This window comes from Dryobates pubescens, chromosome 25 (assembly GCF_014839835.1).
Source record: "Dryobates pubescens isolate bDryPub1 chromosome 25, bDryPub1.pri, whole genome shotgun sequence".
NCBI lineage: Eukaryota > Metazoa > Chordata > Aves > Piciformes > Picidae > Dryobates > Dryobates pubescens.
The window spans coordinates 110612-130205 of NC_071636.1; the positions used below are offsets into that span (position 1 = coordinate 110612).

The 19594-nt window shown below is 48.9% G+C and overlaps 1 protein-coding gene across 1 annotated transcript in view; it reads right to left on the bottom strand.

Moving 5' to 3' along the window:
• Nucleotides 1-17826, bottom strand: part of ZNRF3 (zinc and ring finger 3) — a 66607-nt gene extending 48781 nt beyond the window's left edge. Inside the window, exon 1 of the mRNA XM_054173052.1 lies at nt 17432-17826. Coding sequence (XP_054029027.1) covers nt 17432-17662 — 231 coding nt within the window. The 5' untranslated portion in view covers nt 17663-17826. The remainder of the gene's footprint in view (nt 1-17431) is intronic.
• Between the last annotated feature and the right edge of the window lie 1768 nt (nt 17827-19594).

Below are 19594 nucleotides of genomic sequence, written 5' to 3' on the forward strand. Positions count from 1 at the left end.
AAAAAAATGCATTGCAGATTAACAGTTTTCCAAGGGCAACTGAAGCAAGGGATGAGTCAGGTCCAAAAGAGCCATTAAGTCATATTTTGAAAGTTAAAAGATTGTTTTTAAGACTTAATTGTGGGAAAATGAAGCTCTGGCTTTGTCTATTTCATTTGAGACCTGGCTTCAATCCAAGATGCAGGTTACAATCTCCCACTACAGTTTCAGAAACTTGGCTTGGGCAAAGAGGTTGGGGAAAGCGAGCAGGTAAACACTTCAGACTGCTAAGTCTGCAACGAAAGGAAAGCTTTCTGTGATACAGAAGCAGTATCCTGCACCCTGATGCATCTCTTTGCATGTGAGACCCTTCCTTTGTGCAACACTATAGCAGAACAATGGCAAACTCTGCTGGACCTTTGACACATGCATGCCCAAGGAGCTACCTTTGGTATCTGCTTTAGTTGAACTTTAATTCTCTCTATTAAACCCCTAATTTTTACTTCATGAAGTGCACAAAAATTATCTCCAAAGCACTGCTAATTAGCTTTAATCAAGAGAAGCAAAGACTCTTGATGCAAGAAATACCAACCCTGGTTTCTCTGCCTGCAACCTATCTGGAGGGAACCTCAACATGAAATATTGGAATGTGGCAGAAAGTTCCACCTATAAAATCTCCAGGAAGGCTACCCATGACTCAGGCACCAGTGATTATTCTAACAACAGGCCCTGCAGGGCTGGGCTGAGAATGCCAAGGCATTTCTCTTCAGTGTCCTGGTCCACATCAAAGGACCAGGGATAAGATATCCTATGAAGTATGCCACTGAAGGAGCATCACGTGTAAGAAAATCTCTGCTTAATTCTCTTCACTGCACATCTGTGCCTAGATACAACAAAGGCAACTCACTTGTATCAGATACCTCCAACTGCATGAGATTAAAGATACCACATTTCAAAACAAATCAAAGCTTCCTTCTCTACCCTCAGAAACAAAGGGAAAGAGAAATTCACTAAGTCACACAAGGATTAACTCTGAACTAGTTAGAGGTTATTATCATTCTTCCTGTCCTGTACTTCACTGTTCAAGGGAAACACTTGCAAATGCTGTCCTACAGAACCTCAGGTTTAAATTAAGAGCACAACACACCTGACTCCTTCACAAAATAACCAGGTTGGAAAAGACCTTTGAGATCATCAAATCCCACCTATCACCTTGATACTCTTCCTTGCTCTAGAACTGCCTGCTCCAGTGCATCTTTGTATCAAGAAATTAAGTGATTCACAGCTTAGATTCTTTCCAGTAAACATAACCTTCCATATGAAATTGCCCACATGTCTATGGAAGCTTGGTAGCACTGAAGAAATAGGACATTTATGCTGCCTGTCTGCCTGCTCTGTCACACAGCTAAAGCATATAAAAACTGTCCTCTCGCACCAGAAATTGACCTCATCTCAGACCTTCCACAAAAATGTTACAGAACAAGAACCCATTAAGTCACATTATCACCTTCAGGTGTGTCCTTGCCAGGGTCACCTCCCTCGTGCATGGAACAAGAACTGTGACTGAACCACAGTAACTCAGAACACAGGTCTGGCACTTACCCATCTTCAGCTAACAACTGACACACAGCAGGTGTCACATCAGAGTCAGTCCTTTATCCCTTTACAACACAAGCTAAAAGAAAACTTTGGTCTCCATACTTTCACCTCTGATACAGAGCCTTGTACCTCAATCTTTCTCCACTGTTCCACCATCCTTTCTGGACAGCAAGAAGAGACCCTATTGAGTCTGCTGCTGTGTTTCTTAGCCTGTTTTGGCTGCGCGTTGGTGCCAGTTTCTTCGTTTACACGGCTAAAGAGCTTCTGTGTTTTGCTTCTAGTTCATTAGCAATGTCCAAATCAGACATAGCATGAAAAGCTCCAGAGTCACACTGTGTCAGAGCTCAGCCTGTACACCACTGGTTATCCACCATTCCTCTTTATCACACTCCTTGTACAGCTGTCTTGGCTCTTAATATCTATTATTTATCCAATTAACTGAGACTCATGCAAAGGTATTAGAACTTAACTGACCTTCTACCTTACAAGTCAGCTTCAAAGGCAGTACCATGTGCTTGAAGGTAATGCACTGAGACCTCACACAGGAATCAGAAAGTGAGAAATCAAAGGTAAGAAAAAGACACCAGGAAAGAAATCAGAGGTCAAGCCCAGACTTTTTTTAATCCCTTACTCACCCATCCACATTTAACGTCATTCCCTCTTTACCCATCAGAGCTCTTGTAGCCATGCTGCCAGCCCCAGCAGCAATGCAGCCCTGCCACCAGGGGCCATGGAGCAACCTGTTTCAGAAAGCTGCTCCCCTCTGCCCTCGGCTGAGACACCACTTCCAGCCGGGAGAGCAGAAATGTGGGCTTGGAAAAGCAATCTGGACGTCCAGAGGACAGCAGAGAAGCTCTGCTGCTTTGCCAGGATTAGCTGCCAAGTTGTAAGCAGCATGAATGAAGTTTATTCACCCACTACCTGCCTCAGTATTAGAGATATGATCCTAGAGTCTTAACATCAGAGATGCAACTCCCTACCAGCTAATAAGAGACAGGAACAGGTCAACATCAGAAGATGTACTACAAATACTTTCCTAAAACATGCACAATTCAGAACTCCTCCTTTTTTAGCACTTCAGGCAGGCAGCATGTGCTCCCCATAGCAAAGCAAAGCACGTTTGCTTCTAATCCATTTTGTTCATCCCTCCAATAATCCACCTCTCATCCACTGTTAGCAGTCATCCGTCAGCATCTGCAAGGACACTGACCAGCTTCTAAATAGACAGTAAAACAAACAAACAAAACATAACAAGATCAAAACCACAGGTGACCATAAAGTTCCATGCAAATGGCACATTCTTGACTGGTTTCAAAATGACTGTGCTGTATTATGAAGAAGTTAAAAGCTGAAGGAGGAGCAGTGAACATGCCTGAAACTGTTCTGAAAAATAACTGCACTTTTGATGCAAATGTAAGTCACTTTACTTCTAAGAAAGCTTTTTTAAAAAAAATAACATAAAATGCAATATTCTTCCAGCAGCCTCAGTTTGCAAAGGTTAGCAAACCCAACTCCTCCTCCCACAGGCGCAGTTTGGTCTCAGTTCCATACAACACAAACAGTGAAAATCTGTTAACTCCTTTGCAGCTTCCCCCTCAGCCTAGGAAATGCTGTTCTGCACTGAGAACGGGAGCCTTATGGCTGGGCATGGATATGCCACATTATCATACTGATACAAAGATGAAATCCTCTGCCCCAAGTTGATGAACCATTCCCTGCAGCGGGGCGGCTGCAGCCCCCATGCCCCTGCAGGCACTCAGAGCGCTCAGGGATTTTCCAGCTGCTCACTTTTTGCAGGGGTCGGGTGCCCAGACACTGCCTCAGGATGGCTCTCTTCTGAGACTTGGTCAGGTTCTCTCTGTTATTCTGAACAGATTTTATCACTCTCTTTCTGGCAAGGATGCTACAGAAAAAAAAAAAAAAAAGTGAAGTTGCCTGCCCCACAACCATGCCTTGCCATATTCAGGATCCCTACTCCTTTGCTCAGCCTTTCCCAACTAACGGGACTGGTCCTAAACGAGGTCGGAATCCTGCTGCCTTAAGAATATGTTTGGCATCAATTTCCAGAACAGCCTGCATCTATTTCTGTGGTCTGTTTTGAAGACTGCACTGCCCATTTCATCTGGAATATGCTCTTAAAGATGAGATTTCAAGATTCAGTAGCACTTTGATAGTACAACTGCTAAAAAAATATGAATTCAACTTCCTAGGCACTGCAACACAGTCTAACACCTAGAAGGCTATTTACTAGCAATATCAACAACAGTGACTTGTATCACCTACACAGGGAAGGCTTTCCTAGCTTCACCAATTCCGATTCAAAGATGCCAGCTGCAAGGTAGTGATTTGAAATAATTTTTCTTTTATTTGCAAAAAAGCTCCTTGCAATACTGAATTAGATGCATGCTCCTGTCTATTCTTCCTGACTCACAAGCACAACAAGAGCTGAAAACAACAGAGCCTACTTAAAAGTTGTTGGAGACTACCAGCATCTACACCATCAGTCCTGACCCATAACATCTCAAAATATCCTCAGCTTTGGGTCTTGGCAGGGCCAAACCCACACATCAGTCCAGGTGTAAGCATCTCTAAAGCCCTCACCTGACTGTCACTCCTGTCCCAAACACAGATGGCACAGAACATCCTCAAGGGAAGACATGGGCCTGCACCTTGTGAATTGCTTTAAAAGAAGATACAAACATTAATTCGTAACAAGAGGCCTATTGCTGATAAGCTCGAGACACTGGAGCTCATACCCTCACTGGAAAGAATGTCAGGGGATCTGTACAGTTGAAAGAAAGCAGAGTCAGAAGTCTCTAACCTAAGGTAACCAGTTAGAGAACAGCAAGACAGCAAGTGCATGATAGCCTTCTGACCTGTGCATGACAAGGATCCAACAAGGAAAGGGTGGAAGGAGATATTGTTAAGTGACACTAAAATCACAGTAAATTAAGAGAACAGTGTAAGCAGAGCTGACCAAACACATTGGGTCAGAAAGCGGACAGCTCTGTCATGTAAGCCACACAAAGGCATGCTTAGAACAGCTTCAGGAGTTTAAAGCCAAGCAAAAAACATTCTCAAGGAAGATTGTGCTTTCCAAACTAACTTCTCTGTACTCATAGGAGTTGCTCCACTGCCTTCCTCAGACAGCAGTAACCCTTCCAAATTAGGAGAGTTTTCCAAAGTCCAGTCTTTCGCTGAACAGCACAGCAGAGCACCACTCCTGCAGCACAGCACGTGCCCTTCAGAGCACTCACAGGGTGGAACCTGATAGGAAGAAGACTACTCAACCACAGTGGCTCCATTCCTTCCCTCCTTCATACAGTGGCTCACCACATGCCAGAAGACCTAAGGAGCATTTGGGCCTTTTGTTTTGAGGACTTCAGGAAAGATTGCCCAGCAGCAGGGAGGGACCAGCACGCATCTGAACAAGGATGAGAAGACATCTGCCTCAGTGACAGAGCATGAACACTGCCACACATCACCCACGTGCAGAGGAAGCAGCCTCCATGAGAAGGGGTTACTGCCACAAACCCATGTCTGGCACTCCTAAAGCCCTTCCAGAGGTGTGAGCTCAAGCAGCTAGTTAAATACCAGGAGAAAACAACTGCAGTGGCTTCAGGATGACATTTTACTAGGGAAGAGTTGAAGATGTGATCTGAGAACTTCCCAGCTGAAGGACAGCACTTGACGCACAGTGGCACACAGACAGGAACATCAGCTATTTCCATACTGACTCACAAGGACACTGCAGGGCATTAGGGAGAAGGAAACCTACCTTCGTTAACAACGGTTTGGAGGAGGGAACTAACGAAAAGTCACAGCCACATCCACCCATCCCTAGATGTAGCCACACAGTTCAGACAGTGACCTCACATCAGCGTGAGCAGAACACATATGAAACTCAGTTCCTGAAGGGAACACACAGTTGCTGCACTTTCTGAATAGGTCTCTTAATATGAACTGTGGAAGAGGGGCATTTAGATGCCACAGGCAGGGTGTTTTTTTCTTCTGGAAGAAGCAGTGTCAGGATCTTTCCCCACTTACGTATGTCAGTAAAGTCCTGTTCACTGGCACCCATTAGAAACGTCCACTGCTACAGCAACAAGTTACAGGTCTCTATTTTCCTACTGAATTTTCACAGCAAGAACAGGTCCTGATCTCTGAGCAAACCATTCACATCAAACAGACAACCAAGCACTTTTCTCCCATGGTTGCTTCCCAACACTGTTTAGCTATGTAGGCAGTGGCACAATCGCTTTCATTTGCTGGACAAGGAAAGGCTGTAACCAGCCCAGAAGTGCATCTAGAGCAGGAAGGTCTAAACCCACAAATCCTTTCCGCTGCAGGCCATGCATTAAAACAAATCATCATCACTGAAAGAGAGTTTTTGCAAGTGAAACCATCCAAATCAGTACATGACAAGTCTACCACTTCAACAGCAGAGTTCCAAGTAAGGCTACAAGAAAAGAACCCCAGTTAGGAGATCACCGAGGGATGCCAACCACACAGATGACAGTAAGCACAGCAGAGCGGGATACAGACATCTGCCTGAGCTCTGGCACCCACATGGAGGAGTTCCAGGGAAAAATTCCACAGCATTCATGTCCCACCTCCCTGTGGCAGTCTCTCTGGGATGGAACATCAAAGACAAGACAGTGCATGAGAGATCCACAACAGAGTGCCAGCAGGACACAGCAGAAGAGAATCATGGCATAGAAAAGAGGAACAAGAGAAGTCTACCACAAAAACTCATCTGAGGAAATGCTTTCCTACGACATAGACACTTCCTCCTGTGGCACAATCAAGGCAAAGAGTCAAACCACAATGAGGCCTAAGACACCAAAACTAGGGAATCTGAAGTGGCAGAAACCCCCACATCTCTGTTTTGGAAAGGACACACAGCACCAGCTCCGAGGCAGCCACATCCTGAGCTGCAGACACCCAAGATGGGCTGGAGTCAGGGATGTTGTGTCCAGCAAGCCAGTGAGGCAAGGAAAGCTAAGATGAGGTTAAGCCCCACCATGCCTCCCCACCAGGGACCTCTTTTAGGATTCTTGACCCACTTTGGTCAGTTCCACGCAAGTAAACCCCTGAGTGCAACAATGCATTTTAATAACTCAGCAAGTTTCAACCATCACTTCTGATCACCTTCCACTGAGAGACTTAACCCGAAGTTTTCAGTTCCTCTTTAAACCACAAAGGAAGGCTACAAGCTGCACTGGTTATAGGGTGTCTGAGAGGCACCTCTGTCTTTGAGGCAGCCCGGAACAGCTCCGACCAATGTGGACCTCAGGCCTGACCCCCTGTGGGCACACCTGAGTTGTTCTTATCAAACTCCATTTCTCTGCATCTGGCCCTTCCACCATGGGAGTGTCTGCAGGGAGGCTCCAACGAGGAGCTAGGATGCAGTCACTAGACTACCTCCAAGCTGTACCAACTACAAAGAAAATTAAGTGGTTCCTCTTGCAAGTAAGTATCTAAGCAGTATTTCTGTAACATAAAACCACTCTGACTACAAATCCAAAAGGGACCCAAGAGTAAACAGAGGGAAAGAAATTGTGTTGTGTGAGGAGGAACTTCTGCTCCAGTTAAAAAGAATACAGACTGGAGGGATCTGAAGCTGCCTATAAATATTTGAGCACATCAAAGCCGGTCTTGTTAAATTAAAAATGCTGTCACACAGATAGGAACTAGCCTCTAGCACTGCCAGCTTCAACATGTGAGCCTCTGATCTGAGAGGCAGAGCCTCAGCTCTTCAAGAAACTTTATTCACCATAGGAAGGGGGGGGAAAAAGCAAACCAGCAGTTGAGTTTAATAAGGATATTAAATACCTTATGAGTGAGCTAATTAGAGCTTAACTCTTTCGGGACACTTCAGCCTTTTTACTGACAAGGACAACAGTTTCTTCCCAAAGCTACTTCCACAGCTGGCATGGCTCCAGGAAGGTTCTTATCCAAACAAAACAAACCCTTTATAGGGTTTGTAGGAAGAAGTTCTACACAGAGAGAGTGATTGCCCATTGGAATGGGCTGCCCGAGGAGGTGGTGGAGTCACCATCACTGGAGGTGTTCAGGAGGAGACTTGACAGGGTGCTTGGTCGCATGGTTTAGTTGATTAGGTGGTGCTGGATGACAGGTTGGACACGATGATCTTGAAGGTCTCTTCCAACCTGGTTTATTCTATTCTATTCCATGCAATCTTCAGAAACAGCAAAAATTGTGTTGGTTTCACCTTAGTATAATTTGAATTTACTCATACCACACACAGAGAGCTGTGAAGACATTTGGTGACTATGCCCCACAAGGCATTTACATTTCATACTAAAGCTGCCCCAAAAGATTTCAGATCTTCATCATACTCCCAGAGTTGCCTGCCTGAAGATAACAAGAGAGGCAGAAAAAAGGAGACCAGGTCACCTCATTTGACTTCTGCTATTTGAGGAGATTCAGCTCCCAGTGGCAACTGAATACAAATGAAATACACAGGGCTGAGAAATTTATCCTAACCTGCAACTACAGCCCTGGTATTTCTCTACAGAAATATCTCTGCAAATTCCCAGGATCAAAAGCTACCAAGATGATTCCTTCAAGTTACAGATGTGGTGGGCAAAGAGGAGATCTGGCAGCACAGCATAATGAAAAATCCAAATGAGATCACACCTTGGGAGCTCTTTTGCATTTACTACCTCACAGTGCCTTTTCCTCAGATACCTTGGGGATGCTCAAGATAGTATCTTTCAAAGAGGCAGAACACTGCCAGCTAGCAGACTGGGGATACCCTGCCCCTGAGCAAAGAGAGGTCTCCAGCCCTTGGCTACTAGTAAATATTGAACTCAGTAGCATCTCCTGGCTCTGTTTCATGAGTTCATCTTGCTGCCAGTCCTGCTACACATCATTCAGGACATCTGCCAGCTTGGCATCCAGACCACAGAGAGTTCATCTCCCCTTTATCCTCACAGCATGCAAGGCGGTATCTGCTCTAACAGGCTTCTACATAAATACAAAATAGGTATGAGAAAGCCTGCTGATGGACCTTGTAAAATGCAGCCCTGCAAGGGGAACAGGCTGGGGGATGAGGAGACAGAAAGCAACCACACGGAAAAGGGCTTGGGGGTTCTGCTGATAACAAACTGGACATGAGCCAGCAATGGGCACCGGCAGCACAGAAGACCAATGTCAGCCTGGGCTGCATCCAAAGCAGAGTGGCCAGAGATGGAGAGAGGGGATCCTGCCCCTCTGCTCTGGGGAGACCTCACCTGCAGGGCTGTGTCCACATATGGAACCCCCAACACAGGAAGGACATGGACCTGCTGGAGAGGGTCCAGAGGAAGCCATGAAAATCATCAGGGTGCTGGAGCACCTCTGCTGTGAGGACAGGCTGAGGGAGGTAGGGCTGTTCAGCCTGGAGAAGAGAAGGCTCCAAGGGAGACCTAAGAGCAGCCTACCAGTACCTGAAGGGGGCTACAAGAAGGCTGCAGAGGGACTGTTCCCAAAGGCCTGCAGGGACAGGACCAGGGGCAATGGTTTGAAATGAGAGCAGATTGAGACTGGATGTGAGCAACAAGTTCTGCACCAGGAGGCTGCTGGAACACTAAAGCAGGTTGCCCAGGGAGGTGGTTGAGGCCCCAGCCCTGGAGATACTCAACAGGGCTCCAGGCAACCTGATGTAGTGGAAGATGTCCCTGCTGACTGCAGGGGGGTTGGACTGGGTGACCTTTAGAGGTCTCTTCCAACCCAACCCATTCTTTGATTCTGTTTTCCTGCTATAGCAGAACACACCCTTTAAAGCCTGCCCTAGAAGAAAACCTGACCTGCCAAAGAAAAGGCCAGCAGCTGCTACACTGCTTATCCCAACATCCACCCTTATCCCCAAAGCCAGCAAGGACAGGCAAAGCTCCAGTGCAGCAAGAACAGCCAGCATCAGCATGCCCAGCTGACATGGTACCTACACAACACTGATGTCCCATTTGTGAGATGTGGAGACTGTCACTGTGCTTGTCACTAAGGGAAAACCTACCAGGGCTCAGTGGCGAGTGCCACTGCTAGCCAACCCTGAACCAAGAAGGTAAGTTTGTACATCTGCAAGGGCAGCCCCTGCCAGGGGAAAAATTAGGTTTAAAAAAAAACCCACAGCCTTTAAAAGAGGCTCTTCTCCAAAAACTATAGAGGTCCAGAACTGACCCATCAGTGGGTAAAAAGGCACTTCTTCATCTGTCCAAGTGAATTCAACAAGAAGTTCTGCTGGGCTGAGGGGAGTGGATAGAGAGAAACAGAGAAGGATTTTTCCCACCCACACTTAATATACTTTTTATTGTGTGTTTTGAAAAGCAGGAAAAGCATCAAAAGCTTTAAAGTAGGAGAACAGATCTTGGCACACACTAGGGTCTTTCCTAAATTAAAAGCAATTTTTCAAACACTACAAGCAGGAGCATTTGAAAGCTGCTTACCAAGCACATGCAATAAACTCACGGCAGGAGGCACGTATTTGCAATGTGCATGCCCCTACAACTAATTAAACACTTGCACTCCAGTCATGACTGCAGACTAAAATATGCCCCTTAGTTCTTTGTCAGGCCACTCATCTCCTCATGGATCCTTCAGTTTGCTTTACTACTGAAAACAATGCAAAATAACACAGATTAAGCTCAGGAAAACCAACGGCTTTAGAAAACACCCAAAATGCTCACACCAGTGCACAGAGTGACGTGGGCCTGGGAAGAGCAGAGATGCTGCAGGTACTTGTGTCTGGAACCTAACAGGCACCTCACCAACCTTTGCAAACTGGCTTTTCATCTCCAAGCCAAGAGCAACAACCAAAGTCTTTTAAGGCAGCATGAAAAGGAAACAAACAGGAAAGAATGAATGAAAGCAATTTGTCTCTGTGAAGAGGACACCCGAAGCGACCAGACCCTGTCTCATAAGCGCAGCTCTACCGCTGGGCTGAGCGCAGCAAAGTGCAGTTTTGGGCCCACATTCCCTTGGTCACCTCTAGTTCAAGTGTCAAACAGTGAAGAAAAATGCGGGGGGGAAAAAATGTTTTTTTATATGAATCTTCTGTTGCTGTTGTAACAATTTCAAAACAAGCCTTTGTTTCAAAACAATCTCCTTCGCTGTGAAGGGCTCTCCCTTTAAGCCAGGAAACATGAGAAATAAGGCCAAGCATTCAGCGTGCACCCATTCTGTTCTCACATGTAGATACCACAAGCTCTGGCCTGACCACATTTGAATGCTGAAGTGCAGATGTCCAAAAGAAGAGACAATATTTGCAAGTTAATATTTAACACTTCCTAAATTGAGCGCTTCTAATGTACCAAGTGTGTTAATGCAAATACACACACCACCAAGAGAACTGGGGAGAGTTACAGCAGATTCCTGCCCCCACTTCTTACCTTTCCTTAACCAGTAAGATGCTGGCCTCTTAGAAGTATTCACACTTTGAAAAACTATGTTTATGAAAGTTATTTTGGTCCAGAAGAGCCTCACTTTGAAATTCCAAAACAAGGACTGGAAGACTGTAATAAAAAAGGGAGCACTTTTAAATAGATGCTCTACCACAAGATGGTATAAACTGGAAGAAAATTACTATGTGTGCTAATCAAGGGGTTTATAAAACTCCTCGAGACTTGCCTGTGAGCTCTGCCTGCAGGAAAGCTGTCCCTGCTTCCTTTTCACCAAGTTATGCCACACTAAACTATGACCTCTGCACTCTTCACCTGGAGTCATTTCAGAAGCCCTTCACCAGGCCAAGCAATCAAACCCAAGTGACCCTGTCCCAGTCCCAGCCATAAGGCACAGCTGGCACAAGTGCTGCTAACACTGGGCAGCATGCTGTAATTATACCTAAACCATTACAGTCACACAGAATGCAGTCTCAACATAAACACAGACCAATGGACAAAAGTTCTCCAAGTGGCTCCATGTTTAATAATTTTTGCCTGCCACTCCTCTCAGGGTTTTCTTCCTAGATAAGCATCTCATAGACTACATGGAAAGGTTACCCGAACTCCCACAAACTGATTTTCCCCCCACCTGATTCTCCCTGCACCTTTACTTGCCAACAGCCAGAAATTGCTCTGGATGGCCTGAGTACAAGAAGACACAGTGCTGTGAGCCTTCTGCTTCCATTAGCTTTCGTAACCTACTTTATTGTTACTCCTCTAAATAGATGACTTTAGGGGTTTTGGCTCTTTCCATGTTGACCCTTCTCCTCCGTACCTCGATATCTTTTGCCTCATTTTCTTATACTGCACCTCCCACCCTCTCCTCAAGGGACCGTCCCAGCCTTGCACGCTGGCAAGGTGCTGGTAGGAGAACTCCGGCATTACTACAGACCCTGGAGCCTCCTCCAAAGCCAGCAACTCCTCACTGAAGTCGGTACCTTATGAGCATCCCTCTCCCTTGTAGTAACACCTAGAAACACTTCTTTAGTATTGCCATAGGCTCATTTAGAGATGCTCTGCACAGGTGCCCTTAACTCTCCATTCATAGTTATAGTGTACTGTAATAGTCTAAAGCTTCACAGTCCAAAGTTTTCAAATAGGTAAGTATTATTTACCAGCCCTTCAAAATCCAGGATAATTTTTGGGGTTATATTAACTATCTTCATAAGGTGTTTCTTTTTCCAAAAGATAGGCCACAAGACATGAAACTGCCCAACTGAAGGAGAGAGAAGGAAGTTGTTGCAGAAGGTTTAAGCAGCCAGGTACCAATTAACTACAATCTTGTCCTCTTAAATCCTCCTACAGTGTGCACCTCAAGAGGATGGCACAAGCACAGGATCCTCAAAGCAAAGCACTACAGCTGCAAGTTGACATCACACAACAGCTGGACAGGAAGAGTTAACAAGCCTGTTCTCAAAGAGATCTTGGATACTGCAATATTGAAGAGTTAATAAAAACCAAAGATCCTTATTTTAGATGCTGCATTGGGAAGCCAAAGAGAACAGGCAACTCCTCGTGACATAAAGCAGAAAGGCAGGGCTGGGCTGGAGCTCACAGTCTGAAGATGGTGCCCAGCATTGCAACAAAACAGCGCAGGAGGATGAGCGACTTCACAGAGCACTCGGGTGGCTTGCCTCCAACTGCCCCCATGTTCCACCGCCCACAGCACAGCATACCAGGGACAGAAGCATGACTAAACTTGAAGAAAAAGAGGAGGAGGGATGGAAGCTGGGAAAAGGCAGACTGGTCGAACATGAGATGATGGCCAGGACAAGACCTCTGCTGCAAGCAAGCTGCTTCTGCATTACACCCTCCACAAAGGCTGACCAGGTACACTAACTGTGCAAGTCTTTACCTCAAGAACTTATTTTAAATGTGAATTACCCTCCCTTGATCATCTTAGCCTTCTCTCATAAAGGATCCAGGGCTGTAGACACCTGTTGCAGTCCCACAATGCACCTTCCTTTCACAGCATGAAAAACTCAACTGGCAGCCATGGAGTAGGAGACTCCAGCCCTGAAAGCAGCCAAGCAGCTCTGGGCGTGGGTAACCTTCATTCTTCTGTCGGAAACTACTGAAGAATAAGCACCAAACAAGCTCAGATGAGACACAGCACACCATAGAAACCAGAGCAGCCTGCTGTCCACAGGACTGAACCTGCATTTTTAATCTTTTTTTTTCTTTTTCACTCTAGCAACTCTCTCCCAGAACAGGGAGGATGGCCAAGCCCTGCCAACTCATAGAAAAACCTCAGCATCCAGTTCAGCTTCCAGAACCTGGCCACATGCTTTAAAGAAATCAGATTTCACAAGATGCACAACCCAAACTTGTAAACTATTTTGCTATTCTATGCATATACCAAGGCTGGAGTATAGAAGAGGCTTGTTCCTACCAGAGAGGTAGTCAAGACTGAAAACAACAACCAGAAAGCAGCAGAACTGAAAGCCTCAACTGGATAAGGTTTGTGATGCCCAAGGCAGCAAAGCAAGGAGCAGAGAAATGACTCACTGACACCCCTGATGCTGTGATAACCGAAAGGGAGCCGCGGTGAAACTAGCAAATGCAAACTAAACCCCAAAATAAACACTTGGAAAGCTCAGGATTTATTTGTTTAAAGTCTCTTTTGTTGGTGATTCATCCTTGCTACCTGTTCAGTGCAGACTCTTCCCTTTCAGCAGCCTTCAGAACAGCAACAGGACTGCCAGTTCTGCCGGACACCAGCTCAGTCAAGCAGCTCCAGCAGGACAGTCTCAGCCTCAACAGCTGAAGGCAGACATCTCGGAGATGACTGTTCTCACTTGCCTCACAACACAGCCCAATTGTGAGCGTCTGTTCATAACATCAGAGAGGATGCAGCCTGTAACCTAGTCCCAGTGCTGCAGGTCTCCTGTCTTTGTACCAACCAGAGAGACAGCAAGTGCTGAGCAGCCCTTCTCATCCCTTTCTCAGCATCCACAGGGTGTCAGCTCTTTGTCTGCCATCAGAATAAAAGTGCCACCTGTCAGTGACCGCTCACTCCAAGGACATAATGGCAATGCAAAACTGAAGGCCACAAAACTGGTACTAGGAACTCAATTCTACCAGAGAAATGCATTATGCCTGATGTCCTCAGGATCATTCCTATAAGCCACAGCTTTACAGTTAACAAGCATGGAACAACATAAACCCAGTCACAGGTGTCTTCATATTCTAAGAGGAGAGCTAACAAAGAAAACATCTAACAAGACAGTGACTCAAAGCCACAAATAATTCCACTTCCTCCATTTGAATGGCCTTCAGGCACTCAACTCGAGCAAGAAGAAACTTAACCTGCCTGTTCATGAAACAACAGCCACAGAAAAACACCTGACATGTCAAGGGGTTTTATGCAACCTAAAACATGTTAAATTTGATCCTCTTTCCCAGCATCTCACTGGAGCAGTACCATCACCACCACAGCTTTCTAAGAAGCACAGCATTTGATGCTCCACACCTCAGTGATAAAGCAGAACAAGCAACAGGAACTGAATCTTGCCATCTGGCAGCAGGATTGAGACTCACACTCCCGCTCTGGGCACAGAAGCCACTGCTGGTCACATCAGTGATGCTTACTGTGCCAGCACTGCAGGTCTGTGGCCAGGCAGAATCTCCTCTGATGCAGAACTACATCTGAGTTTTTGGCCTGAATGCTACAACAAGGTTCAACCATTAGCTCAGCAGTCACAAATTGTTTTGAAGCAAAATATCATTTTAGAGTTTTCACAAAGTTGTTTCCACAGTCACTCTCCAATCAGATGTTTTCCATTTCCAATCTCCACCATACTAATGGCCAGGATACTGCCTCAAGAAACACATAGCAGTGCAGTATGCCAGTTACCACCAAGCTGGTTATAACTTCCAGCAGCCTAAGAAGCAGCTGACACAACAACCTGAGGATGATTTTGCTGAACACAAACTGTGGCCACATGAAAGAGGACACACAACCATTTCATCTCTCTGAAGAGTTGTTTGGGTAGACAGCTGACCCTAATAAGACCTGTTCACAACAACATGAGAAACAATATAGAAGCATACCACTGCTGGATAGGAATCTGACCAGTAACCAGCTTAGGAATGAGTGCATGACCTATCAAAAGCTCAAAGTGCATTGTTTCTTATGGTGGTTTGTTGGGGTTTGGTTTGGGTTTTTTTTGTTCAGACTTCCAAGACCAATGAGTAATTGATGCTATTAACATAAACAAAAGCAAGTCTTTGTGTAATCCCAAACCCACAGTTCCTTTGATCCATTCTTTAATGTGTGCCTGATTTTCAAGAATTTCCAATATTTCATTCTATAGAAAAACACGTCTTAACCTTGAAAGAGCTGTGTGCACCAACAAGGTATGTGGGGACAAGGAGAGCTTGCTTCCCTCACTGAGTACCACCAGCAGCTGCGGCTGAACAGGTTCTCAGTGGCACTGGCTACACGATCCTTTCCTAAGGCTCACAGTGAGCTTTCAATGATCCAGAGCAGCAGATTCACACAGGTCCATAAACGCACAGCCCAGATGAATAAAGGGAGGCGAGTCCCGGCTCTGAAAACTCTTACAAACTCTGTCCATGAAAAACCCATCATGAGGAGGGGACTGAAGCATGACACTGACAAGAGATGCTGCATGTAATTGAAGCTCTGATGGACAGGATTCAGTCCAGCAGCTCTGCAACAGTATCTGCCACATTCTCTTTTCTGAAGAAACCCAGCACACAGTCCGGCTCGGCGCAAGAAATGGCCTGTTCATGACATACGGCATCGTGACACATGTAGAGATGAACAAGCAGAGCAGTTTCTCAGTGACCTGCCACAAAATTCAGCCACTCCTGTAGCTTTTCCTAGAGGCAGGCTGTCTGCTTAGGTATGAGGAGGAAGCAGACTGCTGACGTCACAACATCACAAGAGCTACACAATGTTGCCTGTGGAATACATTTGTCTGAAGTTGTGCAAATTTGAGTCTTGTTATTCTCCACTTTGACTCAAAAACTCAAGGCAAGCACAACCTCAGGCAATGGCCTCTACCTCATTCCTAACACTGTCACCTGAGAGTACTTTCAGAGACTCTGGCTAAGCCCAAAGGCAAGGTGCTAAGTCTCAGAGGCACTGTTTGATATTGCACCAAAAGCAGAGAACCCCCGACGCCTGCCTGAGCCCCTGCGAGCACCACCTTCATGGGATGTCAGGAACACAACTCACTGGTCAAGCTCTCTGTTCTTGAAGAATAAATAAAACCCTTCTGTCAGCAACTGCTCCTCACAGCTCTTCTCCTCACAAGCAAACTTTTATAACAAACCTCCCTGTGGAAACTGTTTCAAAATAACAAGCACTCAGAAGCAGGATACTTTAAAAGATGAAAAATAACCAATTTCGACATTACTGCATTTCTGCTTTTAGAGCTTTACCAGGTGTATTTCGAACTTACTTGCCCCCAGCTAATGCTTTTTAAACGTACGTGTGTATATATATATATGCGTGTGTGGGTCTGTGTGTACACACGTAGAACTCAAGCAAACAAACTCCTCGGTGTTAATAAGATAGGAGGATTGCTATTGGCAATTGCTTAACAGTCAAACTTATTAAAACACCATTTAAGTAATTTTTCTTTACTTAGCCAAAGGGAGAAAAAAAATAAAGTCAACAACTACAAGCGGCTACAAAGGCCTGAGATAAGCAGCTCCGGAGTTTCGCAGGAGCGAAGCCTGGCTGCACTCAAACGCACGCCGGTGATGGCTCTGACGAGCGAGGCGAGCTCGGCTCTAGAACCAGCCTTACCCAGCGTAAGGATCCCTGGAAACCGGCTCCGGGGACAGCGGACGCAGGTACGCGAGACCCCGGGGGACCTCGGCGGACCCCGTACCCTGAGAACGCGGCGCCAGGACCGGCAACGAGCGGCTCGCGCAGCGCTTTCCCACCCCGGCAGTCCGCGGCGCCCCGCGCACACCGGGCCCCGCCCCCGCGGAGCGCGCGGTGGCCCCGGTCCCTGCCCCCGCCCTGCCGCGAGGGCACCGCGCGCCCCGCCGCCGCCGGAGGTGTGAGGGCGCGCGCGGAGAGCCCGGCGGGACCGGCCGCGCGCGGAGGCGGCCCTCGGCTCCGCGCTGCCCCTCGGCCCGACCCGCTCCCGTCGCTCCGCACGCCCGGCTGTCAAATGGGGCGAGCGGCGGCGCCGCGCTCCGCGGGGCTCCGCGCCGGCAAGGTGAGGGCCGGGGCTGGAAGGCCACGCCGGCACCACGGCCTTTGTGCGCGAGCGCGGATCTGTCACCGTGCCCGCGGCGCCCCCAGGCCGCGCGGCGCACGTGGGGCGACGGGCCCGGCCCGGCGCGGGCTTTGTGCCTCCAGGTGACGGGCGGCCGGGCCCGCGGAGCCATCTTGGGGCAGGCGGCACCCCCCGGACGGCGCTCACCTGCACGATCTCGCCCTCGGCGCTCAGCGTGGCCCCCGCGCGGGAGAAGCGGCCCTGCAGCCCGGTAGTGTAGGTGGTGTAGTCGCCGCTGGGGCTGGACTCGAAGAGCACCACCTCCACGAACGCCGTCTCCTTGCCCAGCGCCGCGCCCGGCGCCGCAGCCAGCAGCAGCCCGAGCAGCAGCAGCGGCGGCGGCACGGCCAGCCCCGCGCCGGCCCCGCAGCCCCTCATCGCGCGGCAGGGGGGAGCGGCGCCCCGCCGCCGCACATCGCTCCCAAGCGGCTCCAGCTCCGGGGCCGGGGTCCTGGGCGGGTCAGCGCCCCATGGCAGTAGCCCTCCCGCCGCGCTGCGCCCCACTCCTCGCCGCCGCCTGCCCCGCGCCGCCTGTCCCTCGCCCCGGCTGCTCTCCGCCCTGCCAAGCCGCTTCCCTTTCATCTGTTCCACGTGACGGCCACCGCGGGGTTATCCCCGCCCCCCGCGCGGCTCTGACCCGCTCTGGCCCTCCCTCGGCGCACGCACGGCCGGGGCCAGCCGCGGATCCCGGTTTCGTAGCCGCGGCTACGCGTGAGGCCAGAGCGCCGGCAGCGGTGCGGCGCCCGGGAAGGCCCCGCTAGAAGTCGGCCTTCCACGCGGCCGGGCCTGCAGGGCCGGGCCGGGCGCGCCCGGGACGCGAGTGGCGGCCTGGGCGGCCTGTGGCGCACGGCCGGGCCCGCGTCGGTCGGGACCCGTCCCGCCGGTAGTGAGGCTATCGGCCTGCGTGGCCCTCGGGCTGGATGCCGGAGCAGAACGCCGTGGGCCGAGGTCCGCCGGCCGGAGCCGCATCCCGACGCTGCTGCTGCTCGCTGCCGCCAGCCAGCCCCTCTCCGGCGCCGAGCAATGCCAGAGTCCGTTAGGCATAACATGCCAGGCGTGCTCGCGGCACGGCTGCCGTCCCGGACGGACCGCTTGGCGCGGGCAGGAGCCCTTCCGGTAACGGCGTGTGCCGCAGTCCCTGGCTCGCTCTGAAGAGATGCTGCTGTGCGGCGCCCCTGCGTTCCGCCAGCGCCTGCCATCTCCTGCAGCCTGCCCGCATCCCGCGGGCTCCTCACAGCTGTTCGGGGCAGGCACGGCGGTCCCTAGTCGCGGAGCCAATGCTCCGCAGGTGGGGCTGCGCGGAGACCGCATCCCTGGAGCCCGCTCTGGCCGACCCGCGGGGGCGAGCCGCGGAAACCTGCACGAGTTCCTTCAATCTCGCTACGAGAGCTAGGCTGCAGCAAGAGTTTAGCTTTAGAAGTGCGCACGGTTTGAAACTCGCTAACGCAAGATGTTATGTTGCCTAAAAGTACAAGTTAGTGATAATGGGGAATTAAACAGATACCTTGAGATCAGTGGGAGCCCTTGTTATGAAGCACAGCTTTTGGAAGCAAACTTGGCTCGGGTGAGTCTCTAAACAACTGGCAGAAGGGCTAGAAATTGCCAGCTCTTTTCCTAACTATAGTTTGTCACACTGAAGATAGTGGCATCCTTTGAGATAGCCACATCAGCTTAACAAATGACAGGTGCGATCTGCAGTGAGGAAGTGTCACAAAGGAACATACTCTGCACTTCCAGCGCAAGCCCTACAACAACCCTACAAAACCTAAGGCCCGAGCACAGCAGATGAAAGGCCACAGCAGTATGGTGTGCACAGAAAGGGAGCTGGCAGCGGGCTGGCTGTGCTGATCCAGCCTAGCAACAACAGAAAATGCACTGTGCCAGCAGATGTGGCCAGCATGTACCAGTTTCAGGGGACAGCTGTGTACCACTAGGACTTCAGAAGTGCACAGCATCTGGTGTTGGAAACAGCTTGCTTGATTTTCCTCACGTTCCCTAAATGGCCAGTGCTTATCACAGGGTTTTCTACATCACCCATCAGTATAGGAACAGGTTACAGAATTACAGGATGTTAGGGGTTGAAAGGGACCTCCAAAGGTCATCCAGTCCAAGCCCCCTGCCAGAGCAGAACCATAGAATCCAGCACAGGTCACACAGAACTCATCCAGATGGGGCTGGAAAGGCTCCAGAGAAGGAGACTCTGCAACCTGTCTGGGCAGCCTGCTCCAGGGCTCTGTGAGCCTCACAGTGCAGAAGTTCCTCCTCATGTTGAGGTGGAACCTCCTGTGCTGCAGTTTCCATCCATTGCCC